At 41.2% G+C, this 19,852-nt stretch overlaps 1 protein-coding gene across 1 annotated transcript; it reads left to right on the top strand.

The window, feature by feature from the left end:
* Positions 1-837: 837 nt before the first annotated feature.
* Positions 838-19,535, top strand: LOC112455389. The gene is made up of 4 exons (XM_025017288.1): positions 838-1,576; positions 17,014-17,205; positions 17,879-18,143; positions 18,264-19,535. The coding sequence occupies exons 1-4, from the start codon at positions 1,421-1,423 to the stop codon at positions 18,287-18,289; spliced, it is 639 nt and encodes a 212-aa protein (XP_024873056.1). The 5' UTR covers positions 838-1,420; the 3' UTR covers positions 18,290-19,535.
* Positions 19,536-19,852: the final 317 nt, after the last annotated feature.

The raw sequence follows: 19,852 nt of genomic DNA, 5'->3' as shown, positions 1-19,852 counted from the left end.
TGTGCTCTAAAAGCGATTGTATCGACATTAATTAAAATTTCCTTATTACATTTATTAATAAAATCTCGATTGAATTAATGAAACAAGCGATCATTGAGCATTTATATTATCATAATTCGTGAAAAGTTACTTGTCGTCATTCATCATTTGGAGCAATCTGCACAGTAGAGAAAACAACTGTCTTACATTGCCAAAGATTGACATGGCGAACGTATGCCAACCTATCCACAATATTAAAACCATTGTCGAAAGTCGAGATAAAAATGAGGATACGCCCCTTTCCCCGCGTCTGCATTCGAGAATAAAATTCGCGCGTCGAAACGTGCCGCGGTTACATACGGAATCCGCGAGATAAGAGCAAGCCCACACTTCCTAGACCTCGTTACGGTCGTTAAGAGATAACGCGCCTCGGTGTCTGCGCTCACCGCATTTCCTGTATCCGCGAAACAGGGAAAAACGAAATCGATCGCGATCCGGTCCGGCATACGTCAACCGGACTTAGGGCACGGTGGTGGACCCTTCCCTCGACCTCCCGTTCGTCCTTGCGCCTAGAACCACCCACGGATAATGTCCCCTGGCATGGACAAGGCGCGACGCATGGTCCCTGCTGCCGGACCACATACGTGCGTCTGGGAAGGAAGAAAAAAAAAAGATCGATCCTCTCGGCCGTGGTGGAACTGCCCGTGTGCAGGACCGACGACGACGACGTGCCGCGCGGTGCGAGCAAGCAAGCGAGCGAGCGAGCACGAGCGCGCTCGCACGTCCACGAGAGTGGGAGATACCGAAGGTATAAAACCGATCTGGTAGACTGGTGCCAGCCAGTCCAAAGGCCAGATACGGCGGCGGCTCTAGTCGCACGCGTGCGAGAGAGACGATCACGATACTCGGCGTGCGGTACTCCTCTTAACGGACGCGAGACGCGCGCGTCACACATACATACACATACATATATGTAACAGTGACCAGCGCACTACCGGTCATCCCTCGATGGTGATTCCGTGCGAGATTTTCGCGAAGGGATCGAAAGCAATTTTACGCGCTTGTGCACATCCAAAGGGAAATTTAAGTTGACGAGACGACGAGGCATTGTCCTGCTCCGAAGGGAGAGAAAGGACGGCGAGCTCCGATTTCGGCTCTGTCTTCGAAAACACGTTCCCTGGGATACAAGCGCTTCGTAGCGATCTCTTCCTCCCCAAGTATCGAGGAGAAGACGAAGATCTCAAATTATAGACGTCGATACGTCACGCACGGAGCACTCGCGCGAGAAATCGATTCGTTATTCGAGGGTGACCGACAGTGGGTTTCTTGTGGAATCCGTGGATTAGTATAAGGGAGATCACCAGCCGCGACACGACGAGGAGTGGTGATCTGGTTGAGGACGCGCGTTTTTGACGAGTTGAACGACTCCCGGATAATACTGATGAGGATCCAGGAAGCATCATCGACTTTCGACAACAATCTAGAAGAGAGTATCCTATCAGGGTGGCTTCGCGAGGGATCGACGCCTCGTAGCATGTCGGCTATTCGTATCAACGTGGAGGAGGCTTCCAACAGCGGCGAGGATATCGTTAGAGACGTAAGTGTGTTGCGCGACAGCTGCTACTCGATAATCCAGTCCTCGATGTAGTAACGTCTTACCTCGTCGGTAATCCTCAGCGTGGCGGAGGGGGAATGTGGAATAGAAGTCGCAGCATCACGGAAATCACACACATGTCCCCCCGCCGCTTTTTATCGGCTCGCCGGCTTTCTATTTCACCGTTCCTTCCGCCACTCAGGTGGCTGCTGCTCATCCACGTTTCGATCTCCACATCGGAGATCAACGTGCCTCGCAAGACCCCGGAGGCACTTTCACGGTTGCGCGACGAACGGTTGTCTCTTGGTTCGGCGGGAAAACGCGTCGCGGAACAAAGGGAACCGCGAGCGTAATCACGAATCGCGTCGCGATCCAGTGAAACGATCGGAGCGAACTGATGAGCTAATAGGTCGCGCGCATTTACAACCAAATAGCTCTTGCACGGCTCTAAAAGAGCGAGAATATATCTACGCTATTAATTATACCTGTGTTTATCGATGGCTTCTTTCCATCGTAAAATGGTCAATGAGACGCACAGCTAATCTCGATTCTATTCATCGGCAACGAACTTCCGTCTAGTAGAGATTCGAGAAGTGTCGTACGCGCGTACATGTCATGCATTAGATCTATTTTAGTCACGGACTTCGCTGGATGATTTATGACGGTAAGCCGTTGACGCTCGAAAGATATCTGTTACTCAGAACTACGGTCATGTACACGAACTATACGGTGTGAGGAACAAGTTCAACGCACGAGCACGTATGGCGAGCCTTAACGGGCGACGCGGTCTTAATAATCGAGGCATTCCGGTAAAAGGCGTCGAATGCATTAGGTTCACGGGCAACGTGTACAAGCTACAACACTGTAATACCGCTCACCGCGAATACTTAATAAGCTTGATAGCCGTTCAAGTTTTATGTAACGCGAAGACGGAGTTCTATAACCTCGCTACCGGTTGGGAAACGAAGGGCAGTATTGTTCCCAGATAATATGCGTGTCGAGAGTAATTGTGAAAAGTATTCTGCGTTAGATAAAAAAAAAAATCTTCCCGAACACTCGCGAGCTACGTTAATATATTCTATGTTAACTGTGTAGTAATTGTTATCCCTGAGAATTCTTGCGCACCCTGAGATAGAAAACGTCAACTTTACCTGGCGTTTAAAGGAAGATGTAGCTCAACAATAGCGCGCGTCACGCATAATTACACAATTTCTCCGATACGGAAGTATCGCTCGACGTCTCTCTCGTTTAAGAAAAGAAAATCTACTCGCGAAAGATGATAAAAATCTATCATTAAAAGATCACAGTTTTCAGGATACCCTATATGTATGTATGATTATTCCGGTTTTTGCAGAGCCGTTCAAGTGTACGGCGCGGCGGTATCATTTTCCTTCGAGTTCGTTTTATGTTCGACAGACCGCGGTGCGCGGTGCTCCGTAACTGGAAAACGATCCGACTCGCTCGTTCGTTTACGTTTGCGACGCCAGGCTTTGCCTTAGTATTAATAGCGACGGCTAATTAGAATAACGTCGCGTGCATAATGACGCGACTTTTACCGAAGTCCGCGCAACAGCCGCGAAAACACACGAGTCATTGATTTATTCATGGTAAAAGATTCAGTTTCACTTATTATATCCTACCGATACTTTAAACTTTCACGCTCGGAGCAATCGACAGGATATATATCAGCCTCATCGCATATGCGTATCATAAAAATGCAAAACGACATACGTTTCCTAGAAAATTCTAATTCCGGTTTGATAATGAATAAAATTCTCCTAATTATTGCCTTCTTCCGCAAAACGCCGCGCGCCGGATATTTTCGATCTAATTCTGAGTCTCGTTCGCAATTTACGAGCGTCCGTACATTAGTCTTCGTAACGATTCGACGTTAAGATCAAAGAAATAAAGCGCGGATGCGGGTGCTGTCGCAAGAGAACAATCTACGTATTTAAACTTGCCGCGGGTTGAACAAGAGATTTCAACAAGGCGGTGAGCAGACACCTGCGAGTCATTAATCATCTTACGAGTAAGTTCCATAATTCTCGTAATTTTAATGTTTACGACTTCACTCGCGTGATTACGCGTACAGGTGAGGCGCACGTGAGGCGTAAGCACCGTAAAACGCTTATCGCGACGAACCTCGCTTTTGTCCGACGTAAATTCCTGGGGAGATTTTAATTTACGACCGAAGAAAATTTTAATGACTAACGAAAACTTTACAGCGTATTCCGAGCCCTACGCTTTTAAAGATATTCATCTAGATTTTATTACAAGAATTTTTCGAGTGATGCTTTATGCGCGAAGAAATAAGAATTTTGACGTTCCAATAATACACCCAATTGTCATAAATTTTAATTCCCCCGACACTTTGTCCGATATTTTTTTTTAAATCTCAATTTATGCCTCGCCTGACCATCCCGTCCCACGTTTTAACTTCTGCTGCAGAACGAAAAGTAACTGCAGAGTGATTTATTACTTCGTCCGTTTTCTGCATCGTACTGTGCATGTATAATTTGCGCAAGCATCGAGCTAAATATTTTTAAATGGCAAGACCGATGAGTAAACAAAACGCCTAAAATGACAGCTAAATAATGATTGAATGTTAACGCCTACGCCTATTTTGCGATTGTATCTCGCAATAATGTCGATCGAAAAAAGATAAAGGACGATTGCCAAATGAATTCGAAGGTCGCGATATCAATCATTTACATGACAGCGCAATGACTCCCTAAGGAATGAAAAATTCGGTCACACTCTTATCAGAATCTGATCTCTTTTTCTAGGATGTGCTATAAATATATTATTTATAATAAATGAGTAGAAAATGTTAACTATTTGCTTGATTTTATTATACGTGTCTCAGACCGTTAAGAAGTACGGACGGAAGGAATGCATGCGTAAAACGAGTGTCGTTTGCCGACCGACTAGTCATGCAAGGTATAATCTCGCTCTTTTTTGCCTCATGGCACGCCTCGAAAGCGCAAAAGTGGCTGCGAAGTGCTCAAAGGCGAACGTTAACTTTGGTACTTAACGTTATTGTGAGATGACGGTGAGAGGAAAAAGAAAGGCTCACGACGAAAAATACCTTACGCGTCATTCGTGTCTATATAGAACGAACGAACGAACAAACGAACGAACGAAAATACAATATTCGTTACGGTGCACAAGTGAATTCACGGTACAAATTAGCCATGTGTACGAAATTAGCAACATATTAACCTATCACCTTGTTTAGCATGCAAACTGCAGCGGCGTGTCAGAAACGATCGCTTCCTTGGCGTTTACGTGTTGAAAACAACCTTCAAGCGCGAACGTCGAACCGGCAAGAATTACGAATAATTTTACTGAATGATAAAGTTTCAGCTGCCGTATGGAAATTATTCATTAAAAGATTGCCATAATTAAATCTTAAATCATTATTGTCATTATCGAGCTCATTAACGAGTGATCAGTTCGCTAACCTCAAGCGACGAGTCAACGATAATATAAAAAATATTAAATGTTCATATAGTAAAAGTGCTCAATTTTATGAACAATAAAAAAATAAAATTATGAATGTGTTTAGACATTTAAAAAATCAGATACAGTCTTAAATATATTCTTTTATAAATAAGACTATTATATTATATCTGCTTTTAATGTAAAAACTCGATGTTTCTTGTAGAAAAAATTGGATATTTGAATTTTAAAGTATATATATGAAATAATTTCGCTTGCTAGTCATACTTTTAAAAGTTCATGAATCCCTTTAGGAAATTCTCGCGAATTACAGATTCTCTTAGCTTTATGCAAAACGTGATTGATACGATGATCCGACAATTTCACTTTCCACACGTTCATATTTAGCGCACGATGATTCGCCTCGCGGTCGAACCCCATCAACAGAATTATTTGACTGATTGCAATATTTCGATTAGGGAAGTTCCATGACATTAACATCCGACTGCGAGGATAAAAGAGAAACTATTCACTATTTGAATTCTCCGTTTGAGACGCAATTTTATTATTAACGCGAATCTTCCCTTCCGCCGTCGATCGGATTATCCGCGCACAATGAAGTATAATTGCGCGACGCGTTAGCTCCACGTGACAGGGGAAAAAAATCGCTACACGGCAGGTTACAAATTGGATTTATGTAAGACCTGGTTGCAATTCATTTTGGACGCGAGTTCGCTTGAGAACAGGATCTTTCGGTAGGACAAATAATTTTTTATCCGTACGCGGCAAAACACAAATTAACACCTAAGCGACTCACTTCATATTTCTCTTTTTAATTGTCACAGAAAACGCGGGAAGCCCCAGAGATTTCGTCATTTGGAGAATCAGAACATTTGGAGAATTGATTTAGAGAATTTAAAGAAAGATCTCATCAAACTAAAAAATAATTTGGATCGAATCAATGTTATTAATGATATCTTTTCAAGCAAAAATATTGATAAAAAATAATTTTTCTAGTAATGTTGATCACTGCAAACAATATAATCACAGCAGGAAAGTTTAAATAAAACAGAAATCGATTAATAATACTTTTTTGTTTATGAGATGCAGCATGCAACTTAAACTTCAATTTTAATAATATAATATAATAATGCAATACTGCTTTGTTTATTTAATCGAATTTACGTGTGACGATAATTGGCTTTTGTGAATTAAGTTCACGATTTCAATTAACTGTTTTCGCCACTTGTGTAATAAAAATACTAACATGTGACAGCTTTGATGGATAACATACATAAAAAAATCACTTTTCAAAGTAAAAGCCCTCGACCTGATCACTTCAATCTGCTTTATCTGTAACTGTGTGCGTCTACCATTTGTATATCACTTATGTAATGACTTACATAATACAAACTACTTTGTGTATCACAAGGCTTTAAAAGCTTTTATTTATAACATATATAGTCCGTCCAAGTTGCATACCGGCTGTCACTCGACATGATTTCGGGAACCGATTTCGATAGCCACAGTGGAGCATGTCAAGGCGGTACATATTCAATGAAAAGAACCGAAAACGATGACGAAGTGATGTTATCACCGAACCGCTAAACGTTACATCGCGTTTACAGCACAATTATATAACACCGTCTGTGGAGTGTCGAATTCTTTGAGGAAACATTTCGTTAGGTTGCGTGATCGGGAAGATGTGTACCGAACTTTCTTCCGACCTTTGAGTCACATCTTCGGAATATTCCGATATTTACACGTCGGAAATCTTAATGGAAAAAAGCGAGACTGTCAAGAGAGGAACGTTCGATTACGTTAAAGTACAGTGCACATTTTGCAACCCAAAGTTTGCTTCAGAATTAGCGTCTTCGTCCGCGCGAGCTGTGAGGTCTCATCGATTTTTAATTCTCGCGAACGCGTAGATCGCGTAAAATCACAAGTTTCAACATCAAACGGTCTTCCCCCAAAGCTTTCCAAAACGTCCTTTGTTTCGATAAACAACTGACTGCACATTCTAATTTACGAGCGGCCTTCACGAGACCAAGTGTAATACGTTACGTGTTACCTGTGTAAGGACTATGATGGATTACGACACGGCCGATCGACTTCGAGAGCGATTGATGACCGAATTCGGCAATATCTGAGCTATTAGACTCGTATCGGGATTCGGGACAGAAATGAGGGACAAGAAAAGAACACAACATGAAGTCGGCTTTAAACGTCCTTTGGCACGCGAGTCGGACATAATCTTTACGATTTATAGGGCGCCATTCTGTCGGGCATTTTTTCTTTACATTGTAAATGCAAATCAATTTAGAATCCATGACCTAGGGGAGATCCAAGCCGACACGATTAACCCGTACACAAATTCCGAGTCCGTCGGAATATGCCAGTGACATTTCGTGGCGTGACGGTTACGATTAATAAAATCCGCGTATTTTGTTCACCGATATTGTCCTTCACCGACCGCCGCGCCGCTCGTTTTAATAAGCAGTCTCGCCGCGCGTAGCACGGAAGACTATATTAAACCGATATATACGGTCTTACGACATTCTCCGCCAACCGTGACCGTTAAATCTTACGTGTGGGAAAGAAGAAAGCGGCCGTAACGACGTCGAATTTATAGATGGCAATTCTTGGCGTTGATATATACCTCGTTAGAATCGCTTAATCACTGGAATTTCTAGCAATAATAGCAAATATCGAGTTCAGGACACGCAATTTCCCAATCAGCACCCAAATGGTTATACGGCAACGTACTCTATCTTATCGAAATTACCGCTGATTACCCAGTCAAACGACGAAATTTCTCGATTGCCCTTGGGCAGGGAAAGAAAGTGATCGAAAGCAGAGGAAGGTAGGCGGGCGTTGAGTATCACTCGCCCAGGTACACATAAGCTTGTGTCATCTGTCGAATCCTCGTGGTTAGACTACGGAAAAAAGAAAGTTGTTGAGATTTGTAAACGTCATATAAGAAAGTATTTGCATTACGTTACTCAGCTCAACTACGTGAGGAAAGAAGCGGCGGTCGTAAAAACGATTAGCTCTCTTCCTGCTTGCTCATTCGCGAGCATCAAGGACGGACGGGTATCGAAAAGTTGCAAAATCCGCGAAATTATCGGAGGACACCCGTAAAAGGTGTCGAGGATGTTGTGAATTATGGGCATCGGAAACTTACGGTGCGAAATTAACTTCTATCGCGTGCTAAGCCCCTACTTACGGCTTGACAAATCGCCACGGGCCATGCCGAAGGTCTAGATGGATATTAACGAAGATAAACGGCCGGTTGTATGTCAGCATGGGTAGAAAAAAAAGTGCGATAGATATTTAGTCTACGCTAAATGCCGATAGCTGGGGTTAATTAAATTATAAGTATCTATATATACGAGAAGAAATATATAACACAATACTAGTCGAAGCATCTCTAGAGGATAAATCAGGATTATAAATTACGGATTCTTGTGATTAGTTAATGAAGATTATTACATATACTATTCGATATAATTGCAAATAGAAAAGAATTTTTTTTACTATGTACAATATATTTATACAGATATATTAAATTGTTTACTTGGTCGCGCACGCGACCATCACATATATCATTCTAGATAATCTGTCGAGATACACGCGCAGGCTTTATTTACGATCCAATTAATTCGTTACGCACACCGCTGTGCGTAACGTTAGAAAATGATACAACTTGCTTTGTTGTCGGATCGTTACAGGAAGTCGTGTAATCCTTACGTCGTCTTCGCGTCTTCGTCACAGCGATAAAATTACTATGATTGGACATTCGCTACGAGAAAATGAATTATGGCAGGAGGAACAGAACGGTGAAAACTCTCGAGGCCCATATGCCGTATGGTTTGCGTGCGTTCAACGCGCAAATACGCACTGTCCGTTTCAGGAAATGGTTTTCTTCCTACTCTTTGAACGCTTGTCGAATGTGAACTTAGAGCACGGGTTTGCGTGTAACGGCGACTTTCATCTTCCCATAACAATCGCTTATGTTAAACATTTAACTACGTCTCGAGCCTTTCGAGAGAATCAACCGCGTGTTTTCTCAAGTTATACTGTCTCTCATATCGTATGCGAACGCACACACAGAATTTCTATAACCATTTAAGGATATAATTACAAAACCGTTCGATTTTCCATTTTAAATCAATCTACGACTTCAAAAATCATATTCTGTATTAATAAACCATCGCGCGTCAGTTTTAATCAACGCATAGGTACTCATAATAACGAATAATTACCCAATAAGGACTCGGCACATAGTTCTCATTTAGAATCATCTCTCAATCTTTCCTCATACATTGACGTGTCGCGACAACTTTTTTTTCTTGCAAATCGATTTGGTATTTACTAATTGGCAATCAGGTTGACCTCGGGGTCGACCATCCGAGATACGAGATACGTAGAAAAAGGAAGGCGGTAAGGACAGATAGGCAAAATCGATTTACATCACATTTCTCGCGTTTCTTCAGTGATACGCGTCCTCGAAAATAAGATCGGTCTTAATGCCAGCATTTCATAAAAACGATAATAGGAATAATTAATAAATTATCTCTCAATGTACGTGAAAGAAAAAAGATTATGATACTGGCGCATTATGTTTCTAATTAAACCTGTCACAAATTAACGAAGGGCGGATGAAAAGTAATATATTGTACGTATCAGTTATCAGTTGGGTACTCTGCGAAGCCCGCGATGAAAGAGACGCGAGAACTAGAGTATTACGGAATCAAGAGAACATTTCACGCACAATTATATAATTAAATTTTGCAACGAGTGTGTAATCCCATCTGATAATGCGCGACGACTGTCGACAAAAATAAGGCTTTGTTCTCGGCACGAAAACTCAAGTTTATCGCTTACCGTTCTCATTTCACGCGTGTCTCCGTGTCTCGTTGCATTTAAACACGGGTTTTCTCGCTAGTGACGGAAAATGAAAGCGATTCTTTTCCTCGAGGGAAATTCTCACCTCAATAACTATCTCGCGTTCTCAGCGTGTTTCTTAAGCGTGAAACGCAACGATCGATGCGCGACACACGCGAAATAGTTACATCGGAGCAAAAGCTCGTAATCGTAAGCCCGTTTCATAATCATCTACGTAATGCGTTCAGGTGCCTTTATTAGTTCACAAACATGTTACAAAGCGGACTCGAATGTCCAAGGACTCGAGAATGATAATCCCACCAAACGCGATAGTATCGTCGAATGATAGTCTCTCAATTGATGCATCTCGAATTACAGAATGCCGCAAGAAATTGGCAAGTTTGTTTTCTTTAGCAACGATCGTAAATCCTCATCGGGATTCTCGAAGTGATGTGGTGTTGCAAAATATATGATAAATTACGCAAGAGATGCTGAAGAACACTTCTCATGTATACCTTGAAAAGCTACAGGCACCACATGACGCTACTTTAAATATCTGTTGAGTTTCTTGGACTATAAAATTATTAAATTATGCCTAACTGATTTTCTATAGGTTAGGTTATTTACGTGGCACCGTTCCAAGTAATATGTTTATTAACTTTTAATGTGAGAAGAAAATGCATTTTCAATACGTTCTCTAATAACATTTGGATAGTTCTTTATGAGATAAACAAAAATTAAGGCCAAACGGATTTAACTGCACAACAAGCAGACTAATGAAATTTTGATCATTAGCTGATTGCGTTCTAATAAAGATATAGAAGCTCAAGAGATAAATGGTGTGCTAGATTCGTGATAAAACGTAATGTCTTACTCGCTTTAAAATATATCCTTGAGTAATGCTTGAGGAAGAAAGATAGCCTGCAAAGTACGGAACTGACCATGCCGATAACTTTTCACTCGCACTTGACGAGATATACGTGCAATATGTAATGAAATATGCTAATTCACGGAGTTACCGTCTTAACTTCTTGTCTACAGTGGAAAAAAATATTTAATTCTTAATTCTAACAATAAGAGACAATTTATTCCACCGCGCACAACACACGTTGTGCTAAATATACTTTGACATATTATCACGAAAAATGATATTATTATATCTCATGTAATCTGAAATATTTCCTTAGAGCCTTATCGCTCTAGACATATACGTGTTGCATATTTTATTAAAATTCCAATTATTTATTCAAAGAATCGCTTCTTTCTAACTATTTTTTATTTCTACCAACGTAGATTAACTTTAATCTCGATTTAACTTAGATACTGTTTATCTTCTTCTAATTTTCAGAACTAAGAAAAGATAAAAAGTAAATTAAACCAAGATTAAAGTTAATCTGCGTTGGTGGAAATAAACATATATTATATCGATCAAACTGTTGATCCCTTTAGTCCCGAAACAATTCAATCTTTAATACTAAATTGTGTGTTTATATACATAAGCCTACGTGAATCACTCTTAGCACATGTTAAGGTGTTATATGAATATTCAAATATTGTAGAAGAAAAAAATATTACTGACAGCAGAGGACACCAGAAGATCAATGCAATACTACTCGGATATGAGAAATGTTGAACATTTTTATATGTGAAGTTTTTATTGCAAGGTGATGTTACATGTCGTCATGGAAAGAAATGAGTCTGAATTTGCTATATCTCAATCCCGTTTTAAACAAGTTTTGTCATCAATCCTCCGTGATATATTTTTTCCCCTCGAAGACATTTCGTAATTTATTTCTCGCTTCGCACGTATTGGAAAGTGTGGCTAATTTTACGATGCGGTGGCTCGCGAGTGTATAGTGAAACGCGCATATAAATGAAAAAAAATATATACGTGTCGACGTATAATTAATAATGCCAGGAAAAGTTACGGCTGTGAAGTGCGTTTCGGCGTGGTGGCTAAGTTGTCGCTTCCGCGAGTCTGCCAATCGGTTCGATAGATCGGAATCGATCGACGCGCAAGTGTAAAGTAATCCGTTTCAAGATGCACAAGGTTACACCGCGATGTTTGTGTTATCTCGCTACCTTGTAACATATATCTTTTTACGCTCATTAGCGTTCACGCATCCGGCGAGGTGACGCTCGTTCGCTACTCAGGAAGCGAAATGGACTATCGGGGGCCACCGATAACGAGGAAATATACCCTTAGGTGCAGAATGACGTAGATCCGCATCTTCAATATCGGAAGTTTCGCCCGTGAACGTGCAACGTGTCGTCGATTAATAAGTCAATCTACATGCCCTATGGCGATATTGAATTTCAACTTGTGCGCTGTCGCGGCTTCTTCTTACAAGCCCTTACATAATAGGAAGGAAAACGGCAACGCGATATAATCGCGAAGGAAACTCGTGGGCCGCTTGGGGTTTTGCTTACATTAACGAGATGTCAAAAGGAACGGCGTGCACACAACGGTAAAATGTCAATGGATTATTCATAGATGCACGAACTGCGGACAGAAAAAAGTGTAATGTAACGTTCATTACGGACACTACCGTTCCGCTGTGACAGGATGTAATGGTTAGGGATCTTCGTTAATGACAAGTACACCGAGCGCCGTTTTTTAATGAGGACGTTTACATTAGAGGTGGACAATAACGATGATTACGACGGTGCCATATGCGGCATTGACGTTATAACCATCTTTATTAGCCATTTAATACTGCGCAAGCAGTTTTATGGCATTTGACATTTGTCCTATGATCACGCATTCCCGTTTTAACACACAGATGCCCGATGAAGAACGGATATTCTTTTTTCTACAGCGAATAGCCTTGCTCCAAATAGTACAAATAACGCTCTACTGATAATTATTCACTTTTGCCACATTAATAGACAAAAGCTCACCTCGAAGATCGTATTTATTACATTCCCAGAAGGTTGGAACGACAAGTTTGCACGATGACAGCATAATTATCCGAGGAAATGGCGGAAATGAGGAGCAGCGCCGCCTTAAAAGATTGGCGACGCAATTAATGGGACATCGCGAGCTGAGCGTGCATTTTCATAATGTCCGACATATGCACCGTATCAAACTTAATGTCGTACCTTAATCACACGGACACCAAGGACATTCCGAGCAAAATTTCTCTGCGCGCGCGGTATTACTCTTTTCGACTACCAATGAGATGGGACGTTTTACTGTTGTTCTTTTCGAACGTTACGCAAATTCAGTTAATATTATCTTGATGTCTCTGAGAAAGTGTTAGCACCTTATTTTCGGAATTTCGACACTGACCCTTTTCTAAAAAATTCCAATTACGTTACCAATTACATTTGGAAACGTAAAAATAAGGACTTAAAGTGTAAATTTTATATTTTCCTCATATAAAATTTAAATCTAACATTTTTTTTTAATTAGAATTAATTTACATTCTAATACTTTTCGATATAATTTTTGGAGCACTATTCCGAATTCTCTAGAAAATATCAAATTTCAGAAAAAATTCACTTATGGAGATTTAGAACTTAAAAAAATTCAGATTTTTAAAGATACTAAAGTTTTTTTGTTCAGATTTTTACGAAAAATTATTCATGCAATGATTGATCAACCATTGGAACTTTTTATCATTTCAACCTATTAATCGCGAAAAATCTTGAAACGTATCAAGAATTGTATATGTATATTACACATTATAAATGCAAATGTAAATGTGAATGAAGGCGAATGTAGATGTAAATGTAGACATAAGCGTGAATGCTAACTTCGTAGAGATGTATATATCTCATTAGACTTTATCATAAACATAACATTATTCTTATTATTCAAAAGTAGAAAAAAAGCTCATCAGAATTAATTTTTTTATAATATGGATAATTTTTTATGTCAAATGTATATAATACAACTCTCAAAATTCTCTCTGAGAAAACTGTTAACATTTCTTACTTTATTTCAATATAACACATGTGTATTGATATATCAAAGCAGGCAGTTCTTTTTTCAAAAAAGATTGCATTTGACACCTTCTAGGGTCAAACTTCACATACGGAGTTCAAAATCCGTTTCAGAGTATCATGTTACATGGGTATGACACAGGTGCGGCGCTTCGAGGCTGACCGGTATATTGAGTTCCACAAAAATTCCTAACGACGCCTCACCGTAAATGTCATTCTCCCTATCTCTTTTTCATCTTCTTATTCTGTCATTTACATATAGCCATTCAGAATCAGCGTTAAACTGTAGGTTGTGTATAATCCACGTGCGCAACACATGTATATGAAGAGAAGTCACCACGCTCAAGCACGAGTAATATAGGAGAACCCAGTTATCCGTCAGTTAGTAAAAAATTCTTTGTCAGACGTATGGATTGGCAAAGTTGTACTCACTTGCGGTTCAACAAGCAAATTTTGCTACTGTAGGATACACAGCAACCATCATAAATTCTGGAGATCAGATCAAATTCCGCAAAGCCTGATAGCTGACATGCACTGTCTTCCCATAAACGCGTAGTCTGGCGACACCACCGTTGGGGTAGAGGTTGAATCGCAAGTGAGTACAACTTGGCCAATCCGTACGTCTGACAAATAATTTTTTACTAACTGACGGATAACCAAGTTCTCCTATTACTCGTGCCCAAGCGTGGTGACTTCTCTTCATATACGCATGTGTTGTGCACGTGGATTATACATATTGTATATACACAACCTACAGTTTAACGCTGATTCTGAACGGCTATATTTTTTTAGAGAAATTCTCTTGGCAAGACATACTCTCGGTGGTTTGCCATTGCCTTCCGAGAGGAGAACGAACGAATATAATTTTTCTAGCTCTACCGGGAATCGAACCCGGGACCTTTGGCTCAATAGACTGGTGCGCTGTCTACTAGGCCACGCTCGTCCTCCTATCTTTCGCTCTCGCACGATGGGGGATTTTTGAGATATCGACTCGCGAAATATATCTGTCACTGTCATGACTTCGATAATTTCATCATAAAATCGCGCTTTGTTCGACACTTTTGTAAATATTCTTTTTACACGCTGGACATTTACAATTTTACACAAATATTTATATTACTCAATTTTGTATCTAGCTTTATTACGAAGACATCTATTCCACCGACATTTTTATTTGCTAAATTTATTTGTATAAAATTTTATTTCTCTGCAAGGGCTTGTTAAATATAGGTAACAGACGAGTTTACTATTCCAATTATAATGATGATGGGCATTATTACAGAGGAATGATGTGCATTTGACGCGGGTGCAATAAATCAATCACATATATCGGATCGTAATTTGCCTCTTGTTATCGTACTCCTAATTTGGCACGATCGTTTATATAGCGAGCAATGACTTGGGATAAATTGGAATAATCTGTGTATAATTAAAGTCAATATCATTAAGCTGCGCAATGCAAATTCAATAGACAAGCACGTAAAAGAAAAAAAACGCTACAGATCATTAAGAAGATTTAATATCTTTCCCTGTGGCCTTTGAACTGCGTTCTTAATGTACCATTTCTAAAGACAAGGTAAGCATTTTTTCACGGGAATAATAATCGACGCTGTAAATAAAAATACATGTCTTACATTGATTTCTCTTCGCTGTGTATGACTTAGCGCCTTACTGGCCCCCAGCGCGGTTCAATTAAGTCTTCTTTATTCGCTCAAAAATGTACATTACGCAGAACCGCAAGTACGAAACACGGTGTTTCATTAGAGTTACCGTACCGGTCGGGACGAAACGCGCGAGTGCGCGTCTGAAAAACCGACGTCGGAGACGAAAAGGAACGCGCAAACTCGTTCAGTGCAAAACTCTTGCAGCGAGCGCAGTCCTTGGGCGGCGCCCGGTCGCGAAGGTAGGCCACACCGATGCAAAATGCACTTGATTTACGTGCGAAAATAGCCAATTAACTGGCGTAATCGGCACGCGTCCCGTCGCGTCGCGTCCTCTCGACGCGCAGTCGCGGAAATATCCAACATCCAACTGCGCGTACGATCTATCGGGGTATAATGGGTGCTGCGTGCGAAAGTCCAGGCGCATTAACACGTAAAAAGGAAGCGAGAGAGGAACGACGATGACGGTGACGACGAATTTCTTCGCATCTCTCTGCGCGAAGGACGAGAACGGTGCAAAAACAACGGCGGCAGACTTGACGCGCGAAGCGACGGCGGCGCGCGGAATTCGAGAGCGCAACGAGCGTTATGCAACGATCAAACCGGAATGTCGAGGTGCTCCACGCCCCCGGGAGACGCCGAAAATTCTCGTCAATCTTCCTCTCGCAGGAAGGAAGAGTGGGAGCAGAAGATGTGCTTTCGCGATGCCTACCACTCTACTTTGATATCGCGCGCTTTAAACGACCGCTCGATAAAAAAATTTGGAACGACAGATTTTTGAATGAGGACCCCGCTCACAGTGAAATCATGCATTGTCTGACGATAAAGATATAAATGCGCGGAGGTGGCATTATTATACTCATCGCTTAATTAATCAATTAATAGTAAGCACGTATCGCATATCTCGGCCGAGATTGTACAACTGCACAAAATGTGAAACTTGAAATCGACTAACACTAGCTTTAGTACCAAAGAAATTATAGAGATTTTAACATTGACATTCGAACGCGACAGTTTCCCAGTTCGGTCTGCTGATGCAACAGTAAAAATGATATAATCACTCGCACGTGTGAAAACGTCAAATCGGATAAGTACGATCCGGATAATAAACTGAGAAGGCAGGTATTTGCACAGAAAATGTAAAATTAAAATTGGTAACGTGCATGTAGCAATCCCGATTTGGTGCTAGAAATTACGTCACGTCGGCTTTTCTTTCGCGTTAAGATATATACACAGATATAAACAGATTTAATCGTGCAATAAAACAATCTCCATGGCTTGTTAAATTTTATCGTTGTCTAAAAGCCCCCGTTTAAATGCGCGTTTAATGCGTTCACCGATGCGGTGCCTCGCGTAGCTATATGTAGAGTAATGTTTTCTGGCGACAGATAAACGGCACGCGGTCGCAGGTGGAGGACATGCGGGCGAGAGAGTAGAACAGCAATCGGCATGGCATTATCGCTTATGCAATCGAAGCTTCACATCGATTTACGTTGGTTTCAGATCGAGACGACAGCGGCGGTGGCAACAACAGCGGTAGCTGCCGCCAACCCGCTTTCCTGGCACATCCCAAGGCCGTCCTTGGTCGGGCGCAGCGAGAGGGACAGCGAAAATGGTAGCTGGGCTCATCACTTGCATCCGAACTCCCCCTCGAGAGGGTCGACGTCGTCTCAAGGATCCACCGCCAGTACACACGTAAATTTCGCTTCTTTAAACACGACTACTCGTGCAGCAATATCGAAATTGGCCTGATTTTAAATTAAATTAAAATTAAAATTAAAACTCGCTTTACGATTAACTTAAAAGCCCTGGAATTAAAATTCCAATGTAAATCCGATGAAAAGCTGCTTTATTTCGTCAAGTCCCTCGTCCGATGGACGCCAATGATGAAATTCTACGAATAATTTTAAATTACGCACAAAAGTCGCACGATAAATTTGCCAGTCGGTCCTGATATCAAAATGATAAGTCCAGCTTTCTACTTTACGTGCTTGAAGAAGTTTTGCGGCGATTGCATCGTCGCACACTTCCAGCCGCCGAGAACACTTCAACGCTCACGAACACATTGAAACATAGATGCAAAAATGTTCATAAACAGACAAAAATGTTCATAAACATCTTGATGGTGTAAACAAAAATCGCAATTCGGTTAAGGTCCCAACTTGCCTTATTTTCGCGGAATCTCAAGTTTAATTTCTTTTCGCGACGCGACGCGATGCACATTGCAGACAGTAGCATCCGACGTCCGCTGGTCACGCTGGGGACAACGATCGGCAAATAATAAGTGTGGGAAGACTCTTCTCAAAAGTTCGAGACGAGTTTTCTCGGATTTTATAATCAAATTTTCCGGTGATTACATGGTTTGCAGAGCGCCGCGTCGGGAACGTTGCTACTCACGGCCGCGAATCTCGCGAATCTCGCCGCTATACATCCGCCCACGGTGACGGCGCCGAAGCAGATAGACACCGCCTCGGTGGCCAGCAGCACCCACTTCACGGTCGTGAACGGTCTCGGCAGACCGGCCACCGTCTACAGGAAGTCCTGGTGCGCGCGAAATCAGCTCACCGTTCTCGTGTGCACCATGAGTTTTCTGTTCATGGTCGGTCTGCTCGCCGGGATCCTTTACATGGAAAGTGAGTATCTGCCGCAGCGGCAGCGGCTATTGCCACATCCATTGCATTTCAACACCGCGTGCGATCTCCGCGGATTCACCATCCACGAACTTCCTCGCTGATGTTTACCTCTGATTGCAGTGAGGGCTCGCGACAAGTACAACTAGGCCGAGGGTGAGAGCGGGAGGAGGAGGAGGAAACGGCACGTGACCATGAACGATGATCATCGTGATAGAAACGGGCAATGAAGAAAATGACTACTGCGGAGAGAACGGAGCTGGGAAAAACGTTTCCATGAAGACGAGAAAGAGAGAGAGAGAGAGAGAGAGAGAGAGAGAGAGAGAAAGAGAGAGAGAGAAAGAGAGAGAAAGAGAAAACGCAAGATCCAGTCACGATATTAATTTGACTTACTCATATTTACACGTATATGTACATCTGCGTTGTAAGCCTGTTCAGACCACTCTCGGTCCGTAGACGTTCCCGGCGGTTAGAATTTTAAGTATATATATATGTATACATACTGTATTGCACCGCGACAAACGTGTGGTACGTGAAAATCAGTAATTACATTTGTGTAATGAGCAACGTACTGTTAAGGGGTTGACGAGATCCTCGCGATGGGATACTCTTGCGTATTTATGCTGGAATTTAACGAAATTCGTCGGATTGTCCCGCGAGATACGATCCGACGAATAACATAATATATTTTATGTTAATTAACTTCTTACCGCGTAGCGCGTGTCATGTAGAGCACAAGCAAACTTTCTCTAAAATTTCTTCACTGTTTTACGTGTGTGACTTATGACACCTCTCTGCACGCCGCATATTTTTTCGCATGGAAAGATACATGTGGTAAGGGGTTACGGACGATAGTGACACACGATAGTGATCCGCGATTGCTCCAAATAAAAAGCATAACTTTTCGCGTAGCGAATAAAAACGAAAAAACTTCTCCTATTTAGTTCTCAATCGATTTATCGTTCGTAAATCGCGTGTCGACATTATCGAGAGCCGATGTAGAGAAGAGGTATACGATAAAATATCACTCGAGTGTCACTAATCCTAGTCGTCCAACGCAAATCTCGAATCTAATAGTATTTTGAATAACGAGTACCGACGGACAGTTCGAAGCAATCGACGAGATGGGACCAAGATAGTGAATATCTATTTAGGGCCTGTAATTTAATTTTTACTAACAAGCTGCCTTAATCATATCTGGATTTCCGTCGGATTGTTATTCCGGGAGCAAATGTAAACGGAAAAGCAATGAAGGGCGGTCGCGTCGATCGCTTTTCGCGTCTGTGATATTACTTGCGTATTAATCGTCGATTCAACAAGAAACTGTCAAATATAGTAAACGTCGTTTCATTTCCACCTGTCTTTTGCAGCATATTGATATAATATTCACATAACAGCTGGAGAATGATATGATATCCTGAGGTAAGCATCCTAATCTATTAGATTTCTTATTTATTTGCCACAAATTCGATATTTATTTATTTTGATATATATTTTTAATACACTGAGAAAAAAAATATTTAGATCCATTTTATTTAGATTGCTGTGCCAATAGGATATTTACCTCGATATTTACTTAATATAATACACATATTTATTTAGAATTAAATATTTTTATTTAAATTAAGTAAAAATATCTAATTCTAAATAAATATGTGTATTATATTAAGTAAACAAATTATTGACAGCAATCTAAATAAATATTTTCTTTG

The sequence above is a fragment of the Temnothorax curvispinosus genome, unplaced genomic scaffold (assembly GCF_003070985.1).
Source record: "Temnothorax curvispinosus isolate PA1 unplaced genomic scaffold, ASM307098v1 QBEX01006034.1, whole genome shotgun sequence".
NCBI classification, from domain to species: domain Eukaryota; kingdom Metazoa; phylum Arthropoda; class Insecta; order Hymenoptera; family Formicidae; genus Temnothorax; species Temnothorax curvispinosus.
Note: the sequence above shows the minus strand (reverse complement) of the source record. Positions and strands in the feature narration are given on the sequence as shown.